Below are 21,103 nucleotides of genomic sequence, written 5' to 3'. Positions count from 1 at the left end.
GATTGTGGAGCACACAGCAAGCAGCAATAGCAAGCGGACATTGGTTTGGCTGAGGTCTGAGCGAGTAAGTAGATCGCCAGCGACCCTTTAAACGGCCAAATGCACATTCTACCACATCGCACTTGCTCAGCCTGTAGTTGAACAGCTCCTGACCATGTCCAGGCTGCAGTGTATGGCTTCATGAGCCAGGCTCAAGGGTAGGCTGGGTCCCCAAAAAACTATAGCATTTGAACATTCCAACGGTTATTTTCTGGTCTGGGAGTAATTCCCTTGCTGCAGCCGTTTAACAGACAGTGCTCCTGAAGACGCGAGCGTCATGAACCTTCCTGGCCATCCACTGGATGTGGGTGAAACGTCCTTGTGGTCCACCAGTGCTTGCAGCACCATTGAAAAGTACCCTTGCGGTTCAGTACTGGGTCCCTGGGTTCTGGGCCAAGATAGGGATATGGTTCCATCTATGGCCCCACCACAGTTCGGAAAACCATGCACAGCAAAGCCATCCACTATCACCTGCACGTTTCCAGAGTCACACCTTCGTAGCAGCAGCTTAACGATTGCTTTGGCTACTTGCATCACTGCAGCCCCCACAGTAATTTGCCCATCCAAATTGATTTCCGACTGACCCTAGCTGTCTGGCGTTGCAAGCTTCCAGAGGCTATTGCACTCACTTCTCCACTGTGAGGGCTCTCATGTTTGTATTACGGCGTTCAGGGTAGGGGAAAGCATGTCCACAGTTCTAAGAAGTGCTCTTACGCATGCGAAAGTTTCGCAGCCACTGCGAATCGTCCCACACCGTCAAAACAATCGTCCACCAGTCTGTGCTTGTTTCCGTGCCAAATCGGCTTCAATGGGTGTAGATGCCCCGTTAATAGCAGTACTCAAAACGCTGGGGCCAGCGGTTATGGAGAATTCTGCCTCCATCTCGTCATCGCTGTCCTCGCGCTCAGCAATAGCTGCTCCTCCTCTCCTCCTGCTTTGCAGTTCATTGTCAGTATAGTCAGCACGAGAGTACGCGAGGTGTTGACAACGGTCAGAATACGTTTGTGATCTCAGGGTCCATGATTGCTGTTCTATGGCGTTTGCTCAATGCACTCCGAAAAAGGCGCCAAAGGTTGTCTGCTGCCTTCACAAAGGGAGGGGTGAGGCTGTACCACACACCCGGGGCAATGTTTTATGCACATCAGGCACTGTGCTCTCAACACGGAAGTGGGAATATGGGATAGCTGAGGAACGCTACCCACAGTGCATCCGCTCCTGAACTCGATGGTGAGACGTTAGAATGTTTGCCTCCCCTCATTCGCTTTATACCGGGGAAGCCAGGGTCAACAAAGTTATTAAAACTAATAGTCCATATTCATACCCATATTTGTTTCTTCACAATATGCTCCAAAAATAATTAACTTGAATCCTTGCTTCATGCTTCCTATGTGGCTTTATTTTTCTTCAAAAGTCTGTTTCCTGGTAGACTTCCATACTGGCAGCATGGATGATGATTAATCTTATTTGTCCAGAACTGAGTAATTGGATTCAGATAAGTCCAAGACTTTGTTTGATGGTATTTTCCCCAAATCCTCAGCATGAACTAAAATTCTCCTCTTCAATTTTAATCCAGAATAGAACAACTTGAAATTACAAATACTAGAATCAACATTTATTTATGAAGAGAGATCACCATATTTCACTGATGTTACAGACTAGTTCTTGCAATATCTTTATTATTTTTTTACAGTCCCAGAGGTGTGTTTGTTTGTTTTTTGCAAATGTTTTTATGTCTGATATAAATGAGCAATTTCACCAAGTCCATGTTGCGCAAAATACCAGGAATAATACGGTAAACAAACACATTTTGGGAAACATAACATAACAAACAGGGAGAGGGCATGGAGATGGAATCATAAATAATATACTAATTCATCAATTGCTTAATCAATTCTGAAGAGCTCTAGAGACCACAATGCTATGGTATATATAAGAACCTGAATATAATAGCGAAAATAGATAAATATTACTTTTATCTTTTTTTGCACCAAAAGACAAATAAGCTCTAAATAGCAGATAATTTCAATTTACCGTTATATACTCAATTCATAACCAGTAATTTGTTATAAGTGACTCCCCCTCCCCCAAGATGGATAAGCAAAAATGGGAAAATTTTTATAACATTCATAAAGCTACCCAAATTCAGGGGTCAGAAAAACTTGGCTCCCAGCACCGTTCAGGATAAGCTGCTGGTGGGCTGAGATGTTTGTTTACCTGAGCGTGTCCGCAGGCACAGCTTAACAGGCCAGTCTACACTGCGACTTTAAATCGGTTAATGGCCGATATACCGATTAACGCTGTATCGTTCACACTGACGTCGTCATTAATATCGAGTTAACCGCCTCCTTAAATCGATTTCGGAACTCCTCCCAAACGAGAGAGTAGCGCTAAATTCGATAGTGATAACTCGGATTAGGGTTCGTTGTGGACGGAAATCGACGTTATTGGCCTCCGGGCGGACATCCCAGATGCTGCAGTGACCGCTCTGGACAGCAATCTGAACTCGGATGCAGCGGGCAGGTAAACAGGAAAAGCCCCGCGAACTTTATTGAATTACATTTCCTGCTTGTCCAGCGTGGAGCTCTGATCAGCACGGCTGGCGATGCAGTTCTCAAATCCAAAAAAGAGCTCCAGCATGGACCGTACGGGAGTACTAGGTCTGATCGCTGTATGGGGAGACAAATCTGTTGTATCCAGGTCCGTTACGGAACACGAAATGCCAAAGCGTTTGAATAAAAAAACTGCAGGATACACAGCGCTGCGTGACAAGCGTAACGGGAAGCCAGAGACTCAAATGGACGCTCATGAAGGGAGGGAGGGAGGTACTTGAGGACTCCAGCTATCCCACAGTCCACAGCAGTCTCTGAAAATTATTTGCATTATTGGCAGAGCTCCCAATGTCTGTAGGGTCAAACACAGTGTCTGGCGTGGTCAGGAACAAGCTCCTCAGTTTCTTCCGCCCCACCCCACACGTGAAAAAAAAAGGGTAAGAAATCATTCCTTGACTACTTTCTATGTCACCCTATGTGTACTGAATGCTGCTGGTAGACGGGACGCTACAGCACTGAAGAGCAGTATCCGCTCCTCTCCATCTCCTCCTCTCTTGGTGGTAGACGGTGCCTGCAGGACTGCCCACCATCCAGGAGAACCGCCCAATTTCTCAACATTGAGGCAACATTGCTACCGCTAGCAGTAGATAGGACAGAACGGCTAATAACAAGCTTAATCATTGAAACTTGGGGCTGAAAATTTTTGCAATCACATTTGGATTGACTCGCTTGGCAATGAGTCAATCCTCCCTTATGTGTCTAAAAATAGAGTCCATTCTGCCTGGACTGTTCATAGCCCCGGGAGGCTGCCTCCAAGTGCCTCTCCCCCCGACATCATTTATCTCACTAACAAGTCTCTGTTTCTTATTCTGCGTATTTCCTTAATACTTCATGACACAAACGGGGAGGGCACTGACACGGTAGCCCAGGAAGGTTTGAGGGAAGGAAAGCAACGGGTGCGCTTCTTGCAGGGGCAACCCCTGTGAATACTGACACGGAGCACCTGTGCTCTCTGATACACTGGATCTCTGTTACACTTGCCATATTATTCTAGGCAGGACAGTGCACCACTGACCGCTCTGTGTCCGCAATCCGAACTCGGATGCGGAATTACGATAGTGCCGGTAAACAGGGAAATCCCCGAGGAGCTTTACAGTGACATTTCCTGCTTCACGTGTCCCAGCTCTGATCACCCGGTGGCGATGCAGGTTCAAATGCAAAAGTATCTCCTGCATTGAACCTTATGGGAGATAGCAGATGTCATCGCTTGTATGGTGAGACAAATCTCTTTTATCAGAGCTCCGTTAAAGAACAGGAAATGCCAAAGCCTTTGAAAAATAAACTACAGGATACACAGCGCTGCGTGACAACAGTAACGGGGAAGCCAGACACTCAAACGGCATGGTCATGGAGGGAAGGGAGGGGTAATGAGACTACAGCTACCAGTCTCCACAGCAGTCTCTGAAAACTATTTGCATTTTTGCTGTACGCCCAATGTCTGCAGCGTAATACCACGTGTCTTGCGTGGTTCACGGAACAGCTCGTCAGTTTTTCCCCCCCTTCCAGCACGGTAAAAAAAAAGTGAAATAAATTTCTTGAGTACTGTAAATTGTCACCCTCTGTGTACTGAATGCTGCTGGCAGACGCGATGCTGTCGGTGAAGAGCAGTATCTGCTCCTTTGCCCCTCCCCAGGGGTAGACGGCCGCCCAGTGAGTGATCTTGGCTGAGTGTGGCCGGAGGGCTCTTGGGGGTGAAAATGGAATGACTCCCTTTTTCTGACAGTGGATGGTACAGAACGCCTGGTTAACTGTGTTCATCTTTATCACCTGGGGCTGAGCTTCATCAGATCCCTTCCTCTCTTGCGTAAAGAAAAGATTCTGAACTGCATGGGACTGTCATAGCCCATGTGGCCTCCTCCCTCTCATTTGATCTCAGTAACTACTCTGTGATTCTTATTCATGCATTCTTCATAATATCATGCACAACATATGGGTGGGGGGGCACTGCTATTGGTAGCCCATGTAGGTGGGAAGCAATGGTTGCGTTACTTGCAGCGACTCCCTCTGTGAATTACTGACACGGAGCAGCTGCCCTGTGCTACACTTGATTTTTAATACACTGTATCCTATTCTTGTCTTGGACTGGACTCTATTTTTATTAACCGTAAAGGGCAGGATTGACTCAGTCCCAAGTGAGTTAATCCCCATTTTCCTTTTTCAAAAATTTACACAGGGTTATTATCCGTTCTGTCCCATTTACTGGTGAGTGCTAACAAAAAGAGGCGAATGGTAACAGTTTCTTGGCTGTCTACAGTAGTACTGTACCATCTACCACCAGGAAGGGGGAGAGAAGCGGATTTTCAAGTAGCAATAATCACATTCTCAGATTCACTTCATTGGTTATGATACTGCCACTGTGCAAAGCTCTAATGCTCTTCAGTGCTGCAGATTCGCCTCTATCAGTTACCATTCAAGTACAAAGAGGGTGACATTGTAAGTACTCAAGGAAATGGATTGCTTTATTTAACTGTCATTTCTCGTGCTGGGTAGGGGAAGGAAACTGAATAGCTGTTCCGTGAACCAGTAAAAGACACCGTGTTGTAAGCTACAGACACTGGGCGCTAAGCCAAGAATGACAAATAGTTTTACGAGACTGCTGAGGACTGTTGAGGATTTAGCGGAGTCCTCAGCACCCCCGTTCCGTCCTCCATGATCCCCCGACCCCTGATGCTAATGTTAATGGTCGCGGGGGGTTCTGGGTAAATGTCGTCAGTCATTCCTGCTCGGGAAAACATCAGCAGACAGTCCTTTCGCACATTTTCTCCTGGATTGCCCTTGCAGAAACAATAGCACGGCAGCACTAGAACCGTCGGGCTTTTTTTTTTCCGTCACCATTTGTGATAGATGCCGTGGAGACAGAGGCGACACTCGAGCGCTACACACCAGCATTCAATGGCTTTTGCAATGATAGCAGAGATGGTTCTAGGCGTTCTGTACCATCTACTGCCAGGAAAACTGGCAATGACATGACGGTTATCTCTTCTTCTCTGAACTGTTCTGCTGCTATCATGAGTGCCCCCTGGCTAAAATCAAACCGGGGCGCACGCAAAAGAAACTTTGGGATTGACTCACTGGCCACTGAGTCAATCCTCCCTTATGCTGTCTAAAAATAGAGTCAGTCCTGACTACAAGAAGAGTCAAAGCAGCAGAGAATCCTGTGGCACCTTATAGACTAACAGATGTCTGTTAGTCTATAAAGTGCCACAGGATTCTCTGCTGCTTTTACAGATCCAGACTAACACGGCTACTCCTCTGAAGGAAGAGTCAAGTGTATTAGAAGAGCGCAGCTACTCCGTGTGCTGTATTTAACAGGGGTTTCCCCTGGCAAGAACCACAACCATTGCTTCATCTCTCTCCCAAACCTCCGCAGCTACTGTGGCAGGCCACCCCCCATTTCTGGTCATGCAGTCGTGAGGAATACAAGAATAAGAAACATAGACTTATTCGTGTGACATAAACCGGGGGGGGGGGCACTTGGAGGCAGGCAGTCGTGGCTATGACAGTCCAGGCAGGACATACTCAATTTTTTAGAAACCAGAAGGGAGCGATTGACTCTGCCCAAGTGAGCCACTCCCAATTTGGTGTTCAGAACCATTTGTCACAGGGGCACTCATGATAGCATCGACACTAAACTGTGATGCACTGGCCAGGTAAAAAGGAAAAAAGCCTGAATCCCCTGCGAACTTTTGAATTCCATTTCCTGATGTCCACCGGTGAAGGGTCAGCACACACAACAGTGTGACCACACAGAGCTCATTTGCACTCTCACAATGCAGTCTCTGATAATCGAAGAAGAGCGCCAGCTTTGGACCACACAGGAGGCTTGGATCTGGATCGCTATCTGGGGTGAGGACTCAGTGGCTCACAGCACTGCGTCCAAAAGACGAAATGAAAAAATTTTTGAAATGAATTCAAAGTCTATGGCTGATAAAGGGCACAGCAGAGACTCCCTTTCAGTGCCGAGTGAAAGTGAAGGAACTTAGAGGGTTACCAGAAAGCAGAGAAGCAAACGGAAAAGTCAGGCTCTGAGCCGAAAACATGCCGCTTCTATGTGAAACTACATGCAATTTTGGGGTTCAGCGCTACCAGTGCCCCACCCTGTCCGTGGATCAGACTTTGGGATTTGAAATATCAAGTGTTTCTGAGGATGTAGCCGAGGGGGAAGATGGAGACGAATTTGAGAGAAGATGAGCCGTGGTAATAGCAACACAGCAGTCGTTAAACCCCAAACAGCCAGGATCTTTTTTGAGACCAAGAATTACAGTCCCTGCGCTCCCAAGCGAGAAAAGCCTAGACAGTGAAGCCATGGAAGCGACCTCCGGTAAGTGTCCCTTCATTCCTGTACCAAAACACGGATTTAAAACAAGGACGGGTTTTTTTTAGATCGCATTTGACACCAGGGCTTTTTGCTGCAGTCGCAGCCATCTACTGTTACAGGGAAAATTTCATAACATGTCTGGGGATGGAGGCGAAAATCCTCCAAACTTAATCTCCATGAATCGATCGTGGAGGAACTCCAAAACCTTATGCTATATGAGAACATTTCTGCCAGACAGCCTTCTCCGCCCCCATAGTAGGTAACTTTTCAACGCCATGCATTTGCAAGCATTGGTACTGCAGGCATTGAAGGCATTGCACTGGAAGGCATTGCAGAAACAAACGATCTGCCTCCTGCGGTGCTATTGTCAGGAGAGAGATATCATCCACTGTTACCTTGTAGAACATCAGGAATGTAAATAGGGGCAGACATGGCGATTTTGCTACTGGCCAGAGCAGGGGATGGAGAGGAGGGATAGCGATGAGTTTTCAGCGTCTGGCAAGCAGGATTCTTCCCTGCTACCAGCAACGCGCTGCGGGGGGTGATGTAGGGTGATCACTAGCAGCGATCGTATACGATAGGAGCCATGCGCTGTTGGTGGATGTGAAAGAGGGGGGTTTGGGCTTTGCAGGTTCCTCTTAATAGGAGCAAGGCATCATATAGATCACTGTGTATAATTCTCTCTAGCCTTGGACCATGGACATAAGCAATCGATTTTTTGATCGCACTGTGGACGCGCAAAACCGATTTTATAACATCGGTTTTGTAACATCGGTTTAAACTACTTCGAAATAATCGTGCAGTGTAGACGTACCCTCAGACTGGCAGTTTTCACAGAATCTGAGCTCATATTTTAGAAAAAAAGGTTCAGTCCGAAAAGTGCACCTCTATTGGGCACCACAGGCTACACAGTGTATGTGGCTCATCTAGCCTTGGGGTAGTAACTTTTCCCTTGTATGCCCACCTGAACATATACATTTGATCACCTATTGAACTCATCTGTGGCAAGAACATTAATTCAGTTTCATCATCCCTTGTGTCCTGAAAGGAAGAAGGACAACACATTATATAATAAAATCACTTGGTTACAATCTCCAGTGAATAGGAAATGGAGGAAGTTTTCAGCTTATTACTGTACAGAAGACTTCACAAAAGTTATTAATCAGCCAAATGGAAGAATTACATGGCAGTGGATCTGTGTTACTCAAAACAAAAACAAAACCAACTACAACTGATGGACATGGAGCTGCTCTCTAATAATTTATGAATACTGTATGTTGTCTTACTTATCGGGATGATTACTGTATGACTGTATTGGTTTAGTTTAATGGCAGACTGTAAGGAAACAATCAAGAAGGAAAGAATAGTTCAAGATAGGCCACCCTCTCAAACACTTGAGGGTTCTTATAGGACAATGGTAGAGCCATAGGGAATAAGCCTAAAACACGCAGTTTGTTACATTCCTCACTTGACATGTAGTCTGAACTCCCCTCTTGCTCCTGGGAGGCAGTCTCTTCCACTCAAGCTACACTGAAGCAGCTGGGCACGGCAGCATGGGGGATCTCCCACACACTCTGTTCTGCAAATACACATTCGCTCCAGGGCTGCCAGTCCAACACCTTCTATCAGCATATAAATCACTCAGTTTAAAAGATCAGACCTAGAAAGAACTGGAAAAATTCCAAGCACATACTGGGTTGAGCAGCAGGCATTCACTTTACTACTGCCTACAGCTTGCCAGAAAACATTCAGGGAGAAATTCAGTGCAATTGCTCTTGGGACCAGCAAGGGGCTCAGAGTGCAGAAAGGGCTCAAACACCCCCATCACTGTTAATCATATCTTATTCCTTGGTTCTAAGCAAGTTAACTTAGAAATCCTACTTCCATGTCCATTAAATGCAAGCTGTCTGTGCCCTAAAGAACTACTAGGTCACCTGTTTCAATATCACAGAACTCCAGCAACAATCAGAGACGGGTATCGACGGCAGCTCTCTGCAGTCCTGAACCCTGCCCTTTCAAACTGAAGGACCACCTTTGGTTTCTGCAGCCAGATTCCACATAACCGTGACTGCTGCTCCACACAGGGTCCTGGCCAGGATCATTCAGCTGTGTCAGTGGTTAGAGTGATCAGGAACAAGACAAGGGATATTTAAAAAGAGCAACTCAGGAAACATGCTGCCCAGCTCCGGTAGACAGACAAACGCGACCTCTGCTCAAGCTACCATGTTAAAAATAGTAGTGTGGTCAGGGGTAGGACTGGTGGTGGCTTGGGCTAGTTGTTCAAGTATGTACCCAGGGGTCATGGTGGGTTTGTACTTGGGTGGCTAGCCCCAGCTACTCTACTATTCCTAGTGCACTAGCTCAAGCATAGCTAGCATCTATCTGCCCATTCGTGCTGGGAAGCACGCTTCCAGCTGCAGTGTAGATGTGCCCTTTGCGAGAACGCATGGCTTTGTATTCTGTAAAGCCATAGACTGCCATCTCTATACCTTGAGTCATTGCTACGAGGGGGACTTCTTTAGTCTCACACTCCACTTTCAGGAGCAGATTCCCAGCGTCATTGACCAAGACAATAAATGGGCTTTGAAAACAAAGTCTTTCCATTAGCAATAGCATGTAATATCAGCATTGCTTCTGATGAGAGGAATCATCTAGAGAGATGAATGATGTAGCATTACTAAACTTACTGTGGACTTGTCCTGCTGGTTTGCCGTTTTCTGGTTTGGTCGCCCCTTTCAAATCAAGCTGAAGGCCTGTAAAGTTCTAAAAATCTTAATATACACAGAGCAGTAAAACCCAACATGACTCATCAGCCCAGAGTTTGCTTTCCTGGGCAAAACATAACCTTATGGGATGATACCACTGCATCTTTTGGAACTGTTCCAAAATGCTGCTGCTGCTTCTTTTTCTTTTTCTTTTATTTTAGTATAGGAGAGTAGAAAGGAGATACTAGGGGAGAAGGAGATATGCTTCTTTTTTTTATTAAAGAAAACACAACTGATCTCATTTTTATTCATTTGCCAAATACAGGGGACAAACTGAAATCTTCCAGGTGATCGTGCATTGCTACATTACGAGCACCCACTTCGATTTCCTTAACATATTAACCTTTTATTGAACCATGCAAAGAAGATTCCAAGACCAAAGAACGAACTAGCTCAGTAACCAGCAGTCTTCTGCAGCAACTCTTTCTAAGGGGGCAGACACCTGTGCAAGTTAGAAAATTCATTGCAACCAGGTATCATTTCTGTCTACCTGGAACACAGCAGGCACTTTGTATTCTAATTAACTTATGTGCAGTGGACTCCTAAATAATGCTCATTACTTTATTGGCATGTAATTTTGTTCCAAAAACAGGCCTACCAAAGGTTTTTGATGGCACGCTATAAATGTATAATCTTAAATATTATATCCTTCCCAATATCTCTTGGTTGATTTCAAATTCTAAGAGATCAAATCTCATTCCAGGAATTATGGTAGGAATAGGGAACATGTTAGAATTAAGTAAGCCCAGGAAAAGACAGCAAGAGGATGGTGGCTGAGAGCCATATAAGTAGGTGCATGTTCTTGTATTAGACAATCCTTATAAACAGGTAATTCAATTTCCCCTCGATCATGAACACAAACCTAGAACTACATTTGTAATGAGAGTTGACACCATGGTGTGACTATGCACTACGGGTCCAGATTTTTTTACATATAACTGAAAATTAAGCTATGCATTATCCAAATGCTGTGTAACATCAGTTCTGACTACCCTCAGACTTTGAGAAGTTCAGATCTAAACATCATGGATGATCCTAATTCCATAATGAGCAAAGCCAAAACCCAAACAAACATTAAAAGTTATCACATCAGCTTTTATTTACCGCAATGTTTTGCATATTTGGATCCAGATCCAAATTGTACAGCTAGGGCTAACACATGGTTTTACAGACATGAGAAGTGTGCAGAAAAGGCTTTAAATACCTAGCTCTTGATATCAGAGATCAATTCTTCCTGGTGCCAGCAGGGCAGAGACAGGAAGGAAGGGCAATATTTTCAAGCTAGTATGGCTAGAGTAGAAAGCAAAGGGGGGAGTAGAAAGAACTGCCCTTACTTTATTCTGGGGCAACTACTTTCTTACAATTTTCCCCACATTTAGTTTTGAAGTCTGTTATCACGGCTCAGTACTTTGGGGATAACATCAGATGTAATAACTGATACATCCTCTATATCAGAGGTGGCCAACCTGTAGCTCCAGAGCCACATGTGGCTCTTCAGAAGCTAATATGCGGCTCCTTGTATAGGCATCCACTCCAGGGCTGGAACTACAGGTGTCAACTTTCCAATGTGCCGGAGGGTGCTCACTGCTCAACTCCTGGCTCTGCCACAAGCCCTGCCCCCACTCCACCCCTTCCCGCCCCCTCCCCTTAGCCTGCTGTGCCCTCCTCACTTGTTCCCCCTCCCCACAGCCTCCTGCATGCCATGAAACAGCTGGTTGGGAGGTCCAGGGAAGGAAGGGGGAGGTGCTGATTGGAGGGGCTGCCAGTAGGTGAGGTGCTCTCGGGAGTAGGGATGCCATGTTCTAATAAGACTTTCTCCTCTAGCTGACATGAACACACTATTCCTTCACCCAGTAATGCAGAAAATTCAGTATGCAGATACCCAGAAATGGCCCTCCACGCACTCATCCTACCCCATCTCCCACCCCAATGTAGCCATATTGTTTCTTTCATCTCTCAATGTAAATGTTGGTGCTGTCTGTTAAAGAGCATACTAAAATTCTTCAGCAGGTTGATTTTTTATTTAAAGAAGTCTGGTTCCTTTCATGCATCCCACCCAAGGAGTTATACTTCTATTCTGATTAATATTTCATTTGCTAGCTGCTGTGAGTGAGCAAAGAAAAAAACCCGAAGGTCTGATCAGGCAAATTTTGAAAAAAGTTTCAGAGGTTATCATGCTCTCAGCCCTGATCTACACCACAGGATTAGTTCAGTGTAACTACGTTGCTCGGGGTTGTGAATAATCCACATCCCATAGCGATTTAGTTATACCGACCTAAGCCCCAGTGTAGACAGCACTATGCCAGCAGGAGAGCAGAGGTGCATTAACTAAGCCAATGGGAGAAGCTCTCTCCTGTTGATTTAAAGCACAGCAGCTGTGCCAATGCAGCATTTTAAGTATAGACGGGCCCTCAGTCTCAAATGGCTCAGGGAAAGAATGTCACAGCTTTCAAGAAAACTACCCACAGGCTCTTTATACTCACTCTGTCAGTGCCAATCTGAAAGAGCCCTGTCTCAACAAGCCATATGGTAGTCCTGCAGTTTCAGGGCAGTACAAGCAAAAACTCAGGGCATCTGGCCTTTTAGATGGCTGGGATCAGCAGCATAGTTAAAAATCTCTCTGCAGCGTGACAACAAAAAAAAAGCATGCATTCGAGAAATACTGGAGTGAAGTGTTGACCTGTGCACCTCTGATTTCTACCATGAAGTCCTGTTTTCAGGAACTTGCACACAGGCAGGTAAGATTTCAGGAAATCAGAGCTGGAATCAGTTTTGTCAAGGAATTCTGGGGAAAAAAAAGCAGCTATTTGCCATCTTTCACTCTCACTCTAAGAGTGAGTTTGCTTTTTATTTAAAGTACAGCGGGTTTTTGTTCTGATTTGACAGTCATGGAATTATTCACAGAACAGACAATGCAGCGCAGGGAAAGCTTCATAATGCTTCCCCAAACATGCTTTACCCCTCTAACAGAAGAGATACTTAAGGGTATGTCTACACTTACCATTTAAAGCGCAAAAAGTTCCTTTTTTGTGCCAAAACCGTGGGAGCATCTACACTTGTTAATAACTTTTTGGGGTGAAACTCTGAAGTTTCACCGGAAAAAGAAAGCCACCTTCATGAGAGGCATACAGCTCTTACCACTGTTCTTTTTGCACTGCTGGGGATTTGAAAAGACGTTCACTTTTGGCCTCTGGAGGATATCGCACAGTTCCAAAAGTGACCACTCTGGTCAGCATCTCTGCTGCTCTAACACAAGGACGTCCATCCCTCCCCCTGCAAGCCCTGGGAAGTTTGAAGCTCTCTTTCTCTTTGTTTGTAGATGTGGCGGGGAAAGCAGCCAGACAGCAGGAGGTTTTTTAAAAAATGCTATAGAAGAAACAAGGAAGTAATAGGGCTCCTGAGACATGAAGCAGGGCAGCACGGAGCACTGAGCAGGGACCCCGAATGCCTTCCACTCACCTCCTCCCCCCTTCCCACAAGACCTATGGAGAGAGCTGCTCTCATCGGTGATGGAAGTGTTGGTAGTGCAAACACTCTCTGATGCCTGAGGAATTGAGTGAGTACACAAACCAGCACTTTACTTTCACCAGTGAAACTTACAGTGCAAAAACTCTGTAAATGTAGACATAGCCTTAGGCTCCGTGGCCCTTGAAGGTCTTGGCCTCTCTGCCAAGACTGGTAGGATCCTATTGTAGTGGTGATTCTGTGATGTGGAAACCTGTTAGCCATCTAGTGGTAGCAACTTTCCATCACTACTTTACTCTAGGCTAGAGTCAGCCTGGATATCAAAGGTGTCAGATTCCTTTATTGAATCTCTCACAGCCATTCAATTCTGTGACCTTGCACTCTATATGATTTTATGAAAATATGCTAATAAGTTTAAATATAATGTAACTGGAACATGCTTCATGCAAAAGGTCTCTTGTAAGGTATCATTACAAAACTTATCTACTGAGTGTGGTCATCCTATTTGTATAAATGTATCACTCTTGTATCTGAAACTAGAAATATAAACTATAACTCTGAGGGCCTATTGTAATTATGCAAAATGTGGGCCATTAATGGTGGTTTGGAATCTTGATAACTCCCATTAACCAGGACAATTGTCTGCAGATGGCTGTGTTTTACCTGTAAGTCTTCCTGTATAGGTGTGTGCTGGCAAATGGGCAATGAAGTCTTACAGTAACATGTGACCATGTCACCTGAACTGGAATCCACCTTTAACCTGGTGCTTTTCCATTGAGAAGGAGGGGTGGGAACCCAGAGAGGGACAAAGGATTCCCGCCTTATGCAAAAGAAATATAAATGAGTGGAACAGAATAAAGGGTGGAATCATCATGAGGAATCCCCTAGCTACCACCTAAGCTGGAACAAGGGCTGTACCAGGAGAAAGGACTGCGTCCAGACTAGGAAGGCATCCAGTCTGTGAAAGAGACTTATTGAAACATCTCTCAGGGTGAGATTTTATCTGTACTCAGATGTATTTGGCTGAGATTTGTGTGTTTTATTTTATTTCACTTGGTAATTCACTTGGTTCTGTCTGTTACTACTTGGAACCACTTAAATCCTACTTTCTGTATTTAATAAAATCACTTTTTAAATATTAATTAACCCAGAGTATTTATTAATACCAGGGGAAAGAGTGTGCAAACAGCTGTGCATCTCTCTCTATCAGTGTTACAGAGGGGGAAGTTACCCTGTATAAGTTTTATACAGGGGAAAAAGGATTTATTTGGGGTTTGGACCCCGTTGGGAGTTGGGCATCTGAGTGTTAAAGACAGGAACACTTCTGTGAGTTGCTTTCAGTTAAGTCTGCAGCTTTGGGGCACGTGGGTCAGACCCTGGGTCTGTGTTGGAGCAGACTGGCACGTCTGGCTCAGCAAGGTGCTGGAGTCCCAAGCTGGCAGGGAAAGCAGGGGCAGGAGAAGTCTTGGCACATCAGGTGGCAGTTCCCAAGGGGAGGTTTCTGTGATCCAATTGTCACAAATTCCAAACTCCAAACTCTTTTACTACATTACACTACCTTAAAAGATGTAATTCTTGGCCAGAAAGGTAGTAACAGTCACAACAGAATACACCCTGGTCAATTCATAGTTACGGTGTATGGCTGCATATGTATATGTACACAGACTTATGAAGGAATGTAGAACCTCTAGGACAGCATGAATATATGCAAATTCTCAAAAAACACAAATATAATATGAAGAAAAATTAATACAAAGTGGCTACCAATAAAAGGCTGTGTAATTAAATTGACCAGAAGACAAAGTTCTGGCCTCTGGTTCTGGTGTACACCTGCCATTGAACTCCTTAAGTACCACAGAGGCAGAATTTGGTCCAAAGTATTATGGCTTGTCAACACTTGGAAGATTTTGGAATAGCTATTCCAGAATAATTATTTTGGTAAAAGCCCCTATGTGGACACTTTTATTCTGGAGGAACAGTGTCTTTTTCCAGTTTAGTTTAATCCTTTTCCTTACTGAGGACTTCAGGAATTAGCCCCATGGGTTTTTTTTGTTTCTAGATGAAGTACTGCTAATTATTTCTGTCAGAGCTTTACACTGTGTGTATGTTAAGTTCCAATGAGCTTCCTATTGTTACCAGATTAATCTGGGATTTGCCCTTTCTGAAAAGGGTATATTTAGGGCATAAGAGATTGATATGCTTGTTGTCAGTTGTGCCTAGTGAAGACATGGCTGCAGAGTTATCAAATATATGAATGATTTTTCACTTGCCCTTGCAATTAAATTTGTTCTCCTTGCAAGAGTTTGCAAGAGCCCTTTGTATTTATCCACACAGCACACTGTATAACCAGAGGCTTTCGGGTATTTTTCCAGTCCCTTACTCCATCCCACAATGAGGCCCTACACTTTGGAAAGCCTAGCAAGACTGGCTGAATCAGTGCAGCAGCACAGGGTGAAAGCCATTGCTGACTCCACCAGTTCCATCATGCTTGAACCAAGCTGTCAATTCAGGCATTGCCACTAACTGGTACAAACACTGGGAAAATGCCACAAAAGGCTGCTGTATGTGGACACATGATATTGTGTTGCAAGCTCAAGCTGTTCCAGCACTTTCACTTAGCATTAGGAATCCATCACTGACTTCGTCTGCACCATTTCACTTCTCAATAATAATGATGTCAGCGGCTTCTACGGGTGGGAAGAGTTGGTCAATATTTCAGAATCCAGATCGTTTTGGACCCTGACATACTAGGAAATCCTGGACGCCTCATCATCTCAGGCATTGGCATCCTGACAGCAGGATTATCTGGCTATGTAGACTCTCTCCTCAGGCTCTACGCTACCAGCACTCCCAGCTACCTTCGAGACACCACTGACTTCCTGAGGAATCTACAATCCTTTGGTGATCTTCCAGAAAACACCCTCCTGGCCACTATGGATGTAGAAGCCCTCTACACCAACATTCCACACAAAGATGGACTACAAACCATCAGGAATAGCATCTCCGATACCATCACAGCAAACCTGGTGGCTGAACTTTGACTTTGTCCTGACCCACAACTATTTCAGATTTGGGTACAATTTATACCTTCAAGTCAGCAGGACTGCTATGGGTACTCACATGGCCCCTCAGAATGCCAACATTTTTATGGCTGACTTAGAACAACGCTTCCTCAGCTCTCATCCCCTTACGCCCCTACTCTACTTGAGCTACGTTGATGACATCATCATCATCATCATCATCATCAGTACCCAAGGGGAGGAGGCCCTTGAGGAATTCCACCAAGATTTCAACGATTTCCCCCCTACCATCAACCTCAGCCTGGACCAGTCCACACAAGAAGCCCACTTCCTAGACACTACAGTGCTAATAAGTGATGGTCACATAAACACCACCCTATATCGGAAACCTACTGACTGCTATATTTACCTACATGCCTCCAGCTTCCATCCAGACCACATCACACGATCCATTGTTTACAGCCAAGCTCTAAGATACAACCGCATTTACCCCAATTCCTCAGACAGAAACAAATAACTGCAGAATCTCTATCAAGCATTCTTAAAACTGCAATACCCATCTGGTGAAGTGAAGAAACAGATTGACAGAGCCAGAAGGCTACCAAGAAGTCACCTACAAGCCAGGCCCAACAAAGAAAGTAACAAAACGCCACTAGCCGTCACCTTCAGCCCCCCAACTAAAACCTCTCCAGCACATCAAGGATCTACAACCTATCCTTAAGGACGATCCCTCACTCTCACAGACCTTAGGAGACAGGCCAGTCCTCACCTACAGACAGCCCCCAAACTTGAAGCAAATGCTCACCAGCAACTACACACCACACAACAAAAACACCAATCTAGGAACTAAACCCTGCTACAAACCCTCGTGCTTACGCTGTCCACATATCTATTCAAGGGACACCATCATAGGACTTAAACACATCAGCCACACCATCCCGGGGCTCATTCACCTACACATCTATCAATGTGATATATGCCATCATGTGCCAGCAATGCCCCTCTGCCATGTACATTGGCCAAACTGGACAGTCTCTACGCAAAAGAATAAATGGACACAAATCTGTCATCAGGAATCATAACATTCAAAAACCAGTAGGAGAACACTTCAATCTCTCTGGTCACTCAGTAACAGACCTCAAAGTGGCAATTCTTCAACAAAAAAAACCTTCAGAAACAGACTCCAATGTGAAGCTGCAGAACTGGAACTAATTTGCAAACTGGACACCATCAGATTAGGCTTGAATAAAGAAAGAGTGGCTGGGTCATTACAAAACTTAAATTTAATTTCCCCAGTACTAAATTCTCGCTACTGTTACTCATACCTTCTTGTCAACTGTCAGTAATGGGCCACTCTCTTACCACTTGAAAAGTTATTTTTCCTCCCTTGGAATCCTGCTGTTAATTGATTTCTCGTTAGACTGACCTCACACTTGGTAAAGCAACCCCCATCTTTTCATGGATTTATACCTGCTCTTGTATTTTTCACTTCATGTATCTGATGAAGTGGGTTCTAGCCCACCAAAGTTTATGCCCAAATAAATTTGTTAGTCTCGAAGATGCCGCAAAGACTCCTCGTTGTTTTTGCTGCCCCAAGCAGAAAAAGGGGGGCAGGGCCACCGGAGCAGCAAAGGGGGCTGGGGATACAACACAAAAATGGCGTAGCTGGAGCAGCAAAGCTGGGGACGGGGACAATGGCGCGGCCAGCAAAGCAGGGGAAAAACAAAACAAAAAGCCCTACAGAGCGGCCAGAGCCAGGGGACTCCCTGTGCAGCAGAGTGCGTGCCCGGTCTAATGGGGGGTGAGGGGAAGGGGATGGAACGGGGGGGAGAGAGAGAAGGGGGGCAGCTAGCACTTCAGCAGGGCACTCGCCACGCAGCCCCAACCACTGCGCCACCTGCCAGGAGGGCTCCACTCCGCTCTGGTCGGCGGGGAGGGAAGGACACGGGTTGCCCTGTGAGTTTGCTGCAGGGTGCTCCAGCAAGCAAATAAATAAATAAATAAAATTTTAAAAAAGCGACCATGCCACCCTAGGTTTGGGCTGAATGCCGCCTGTAGAATCTGCCGCCCCAAGCATGAGCTTGCTCAGCTGCTGCATGGAGTCGGCTCTGGATACAGAATCCTCAGCTATGTTTCTATTTGCCCTGATTTTCCAAGCTTTAAGACAGACAACTCATCATCCTGCTGAGAATTTACAGTAGCTCCATCCCCCAACTCAACTAGACATTCCACCTTAAATGGAATTGCCTTCTTTGGGATAATATCCATTTCTGTGACAGCTCTATACTCCTGGCTTCTGGAGCTACTAAGCTCCTCAGAGCTCTCGTGCCAGTTTCACAGTTGGGGGTGGAGGTTTGCCATATGCCATTTCAGTAGCAGTTTTTGACTTTCCGTCAAAAGCATCATAAAAATGAGTATGCAGGTTTTTCTTTCCATATGGAGTGATTGTTATTTGGCCTTTTACTCCAACTGTAGCTTCATCAGGCAAAAGGAAAGGAAGCAGTGGCTCCTTCACGCTTCATCCTGGGGTTCATCATCTTCAGTTGAAATGTAGCCTTTGTTCTCAATACCTAGAAAACAGAGTCCGAGTCAAAAGAAGTTGGCTACTTAACAGAGTATTTGTGATAAGGGAACATTATACATCAGTTTTCACTAGAATTCTTAAACATCTGAACGTAGATCCTTGCATGGAATGAGAGAGAACTTATAGGAATTGTTGCATAAGACCAGAAATGGTCCTTCTGATCTGGCATTTTGCCTGAAAAAGGCTGATATCATGATCCAGATAAAGACCTAAAACCCTCCCAGGGTGTTGAATTATGCAATACTTACAAGAACGCTATCTTATTACGTCTTCTTATTGTAGTATTGCAAGGTTACTTGAGGAATTGCCAACAATGCCAATTCGCTGACTTTCAGGGCACATTGCAAAGCCTATTGTTCTGGGGCATAAGGAATTTGTTAAGTCTGCTACTGTGGTTGGTTTTGCTGCGGGTTTGGCCTGAACAGACTGCCCTTTGTTATATTATATACTTAGAGTGTATTTCAGTTTGGGGGACAAACAGCTATGGCAGATGGATAGGCTGATAGAGGAAATTATAAATGGACATAGAAACCTCTGCAAAGTTGCTGGGCTTCCTCACGATCTTCCTCAACATGAAGAGCTGTCAGGAGGAAAAAGCCTCCCCCAAGGACATCAATGAAGACACACAAGATGAAGCTGTACTGCAGGCTCCGGAAGGCCCCCAGGTGTGAGTCATTCTGCCTGGTATGGAGAGCATCAGAGATCTGGTGGTGCGGGGGAGACACAGTGTCATTTACTTGAGACTCAATGGCTTATTTTCTCCCTGCTTTAAATGTGTTGCTTGCAATGCTATCACTGACAAGAAGACTGAGAGGGCAGGAAAGGATAACTCAGTGCCTGCATGGGCTAGATCTGGTGACACACAAACTGACCTTCACACATCTGAGTATTCACTCGGCTTAGAAGTCTCATGCAATCAGGTTGTTGCATATGTCCAGAGCTTCCAGTTTCATGTTAGTTAGAAATAGTTGCAATCATGGCAGGGCAGAGTGCTTGTGCAGAAGCCATTAACTCATTTTACTGAATTTCCTACTTGGTCTCCATAAAACAGGCTTGAGCTACACTTCAAGTTTGTACAAAGGTTTGAGTCATTTCTTGCATTATCAGAATGTCTTCACCCATCCCTCCTCAAGGCTTTTACTTTTGATAGATGGGTGGGTGTCAAAGCTGGCACTGTTGGCAGAAGTAGGCAGAAGCAGCAGTAAGGAGACAAGAAGAGAAGGGAAGAGCTATGAAGGGCCTTCAGGGTGATGAAAGGGAGTCTGATTTTGAGCAAGGAAGCGTTCAAGATGACCTGGGGTGACATGGTAAGAAATGGAAAGAAAGAGGTCTTAATAGCTGCATATTCTATGGAATGGAGCAGGGGGGCGGTAGACATCATGATGGGCCCAAATGAATGAGTTTGAGCTGTGTGGCCAGATAATGAGTGCTCATTTCAAGATGTTCAATAAAATCCTCAGTATTTAACCTCAGTCGTAGAGCAGAGCTGAGGGATGGATATAGAAGGGCGGTTCTTTTTACTCTTACGTTGGCGACATCTGATAAGCTAAGTGACTTAAAACATACACAAACAAGAGCCTCTTAAAGCCACACTGATATGATATGATTATTTATGGTAATTTATCCAGATCAGAGCAAGATTAACTGCAAACAGGCAGCCAGAGGTTGTACCATGAGTTTTTGCTAAAAAGCAGACTTAACGCTTTTATTGATTTAAAGCACAGTAAGGAAAACTCTGCACCTCAGAAAACAAAATATATAGACTCTGGGTATGTCTACGGTGTAAAAAAACCAAAAACCTCGCAGTAATGAGTCTCAGAGCCTGGGTATACAGGCTCAGGTTTGCATTACAATGCTAAAAACAGAAGTGTAGACCTGTACTCCAGCCCAAGCAGGAATGTCTACATGGTTAGTTTTAGCCTCACGGCAAGAGCATGACTCTGTTGACCCTAGCTCTGAGAGTCACTGCCAAGGGGGGAGGTGGGGGGGAATCTCCTTCAGAGTGTATGTCTACACTGCAAAAAGAGGCCATTCACAAGCTTTCCAGTGTGGATTTTTTTTTTTAAATCAAGAGCTAGAGGAAGCAGGTTAGCATGCAACAGCAAGACCTGAACACGGAATATTCCATGTCTGGCCAATGAGATCAGGAATGGGTGAATTTCAGAAGGGTTGATGGTGTGGTTCACACAAGCTCCCAAAGTCTGATGTTTATCCAAATGTCCTGAGTCTAGAAATTCTGCAGAAAAGAGGCTTTTTGCACAAGAATCCCAGCTGTCTGGGTCTCAGTCATTAACTTATGACGT

At 45.0% G+C, this 21,103-nt stretch overlaps 1 protein-coding gene and 1 pseudogene across 1 annotated transcript in view; both read right to left on the bottom strand.

Moving 5' to 3' along the window:
• Positions 1–4,794: 4,794 nt before the first annotated feature.
• LOC142045792 (U4 spliceosomal RNA) lies at positions 4,795–5,014 on the bottom strand (annotated as a pseudogene).
• A 5,792-nt stretch (positions 5,015–10,806) lies between these two features.
• SPNS3 (SPNS lysolipid transporter 3, sphingosine-1-phosphate (putative)) overlaps positions 10,807–21,103 on the bottom strand; it is a 51,075-nt gene continuing 40,778 nt past the window's right edge. Inside the window, exons 11-12 of the mRNA XM_032786926.2 lie at positions 19,333–19,504; positions 10,807–18,786 (exon numbers count right to left, since the gene is read on the bottom strand). Coding sequence (XP_032642817.1) covers positions 18,728–18,786; positions 19,333–19,504 — 231 coding nt within the window. The 3' untranslated portion in view covers positions 10,807–18,727. The remainder of the gene's footprint in view (positions 18,787–19,332; positions 19,505–21,103) is intronic.

This window comes from Chelonoidis abingdonii, chromosome 20 (genome assembly GCF_003597395.2).
Source record: "Chelonoidis abingdonii isolate Lonesome George chromosome 20, CheloAbing_2.0, whole genome shotgun sequence".
In the NCBI taxonomy this organism is placed as follows: Eukaryota; Metazoa; Chordata; order Testudines; family Testudinidae; genus Chelonoidis; species Chelonoidis abingdonii.
The sequence above is the reverse complement of the archived record's forward strand: the minus strand, read 5'-3'. Positions and strand labels throughout refer to the sequence as shown.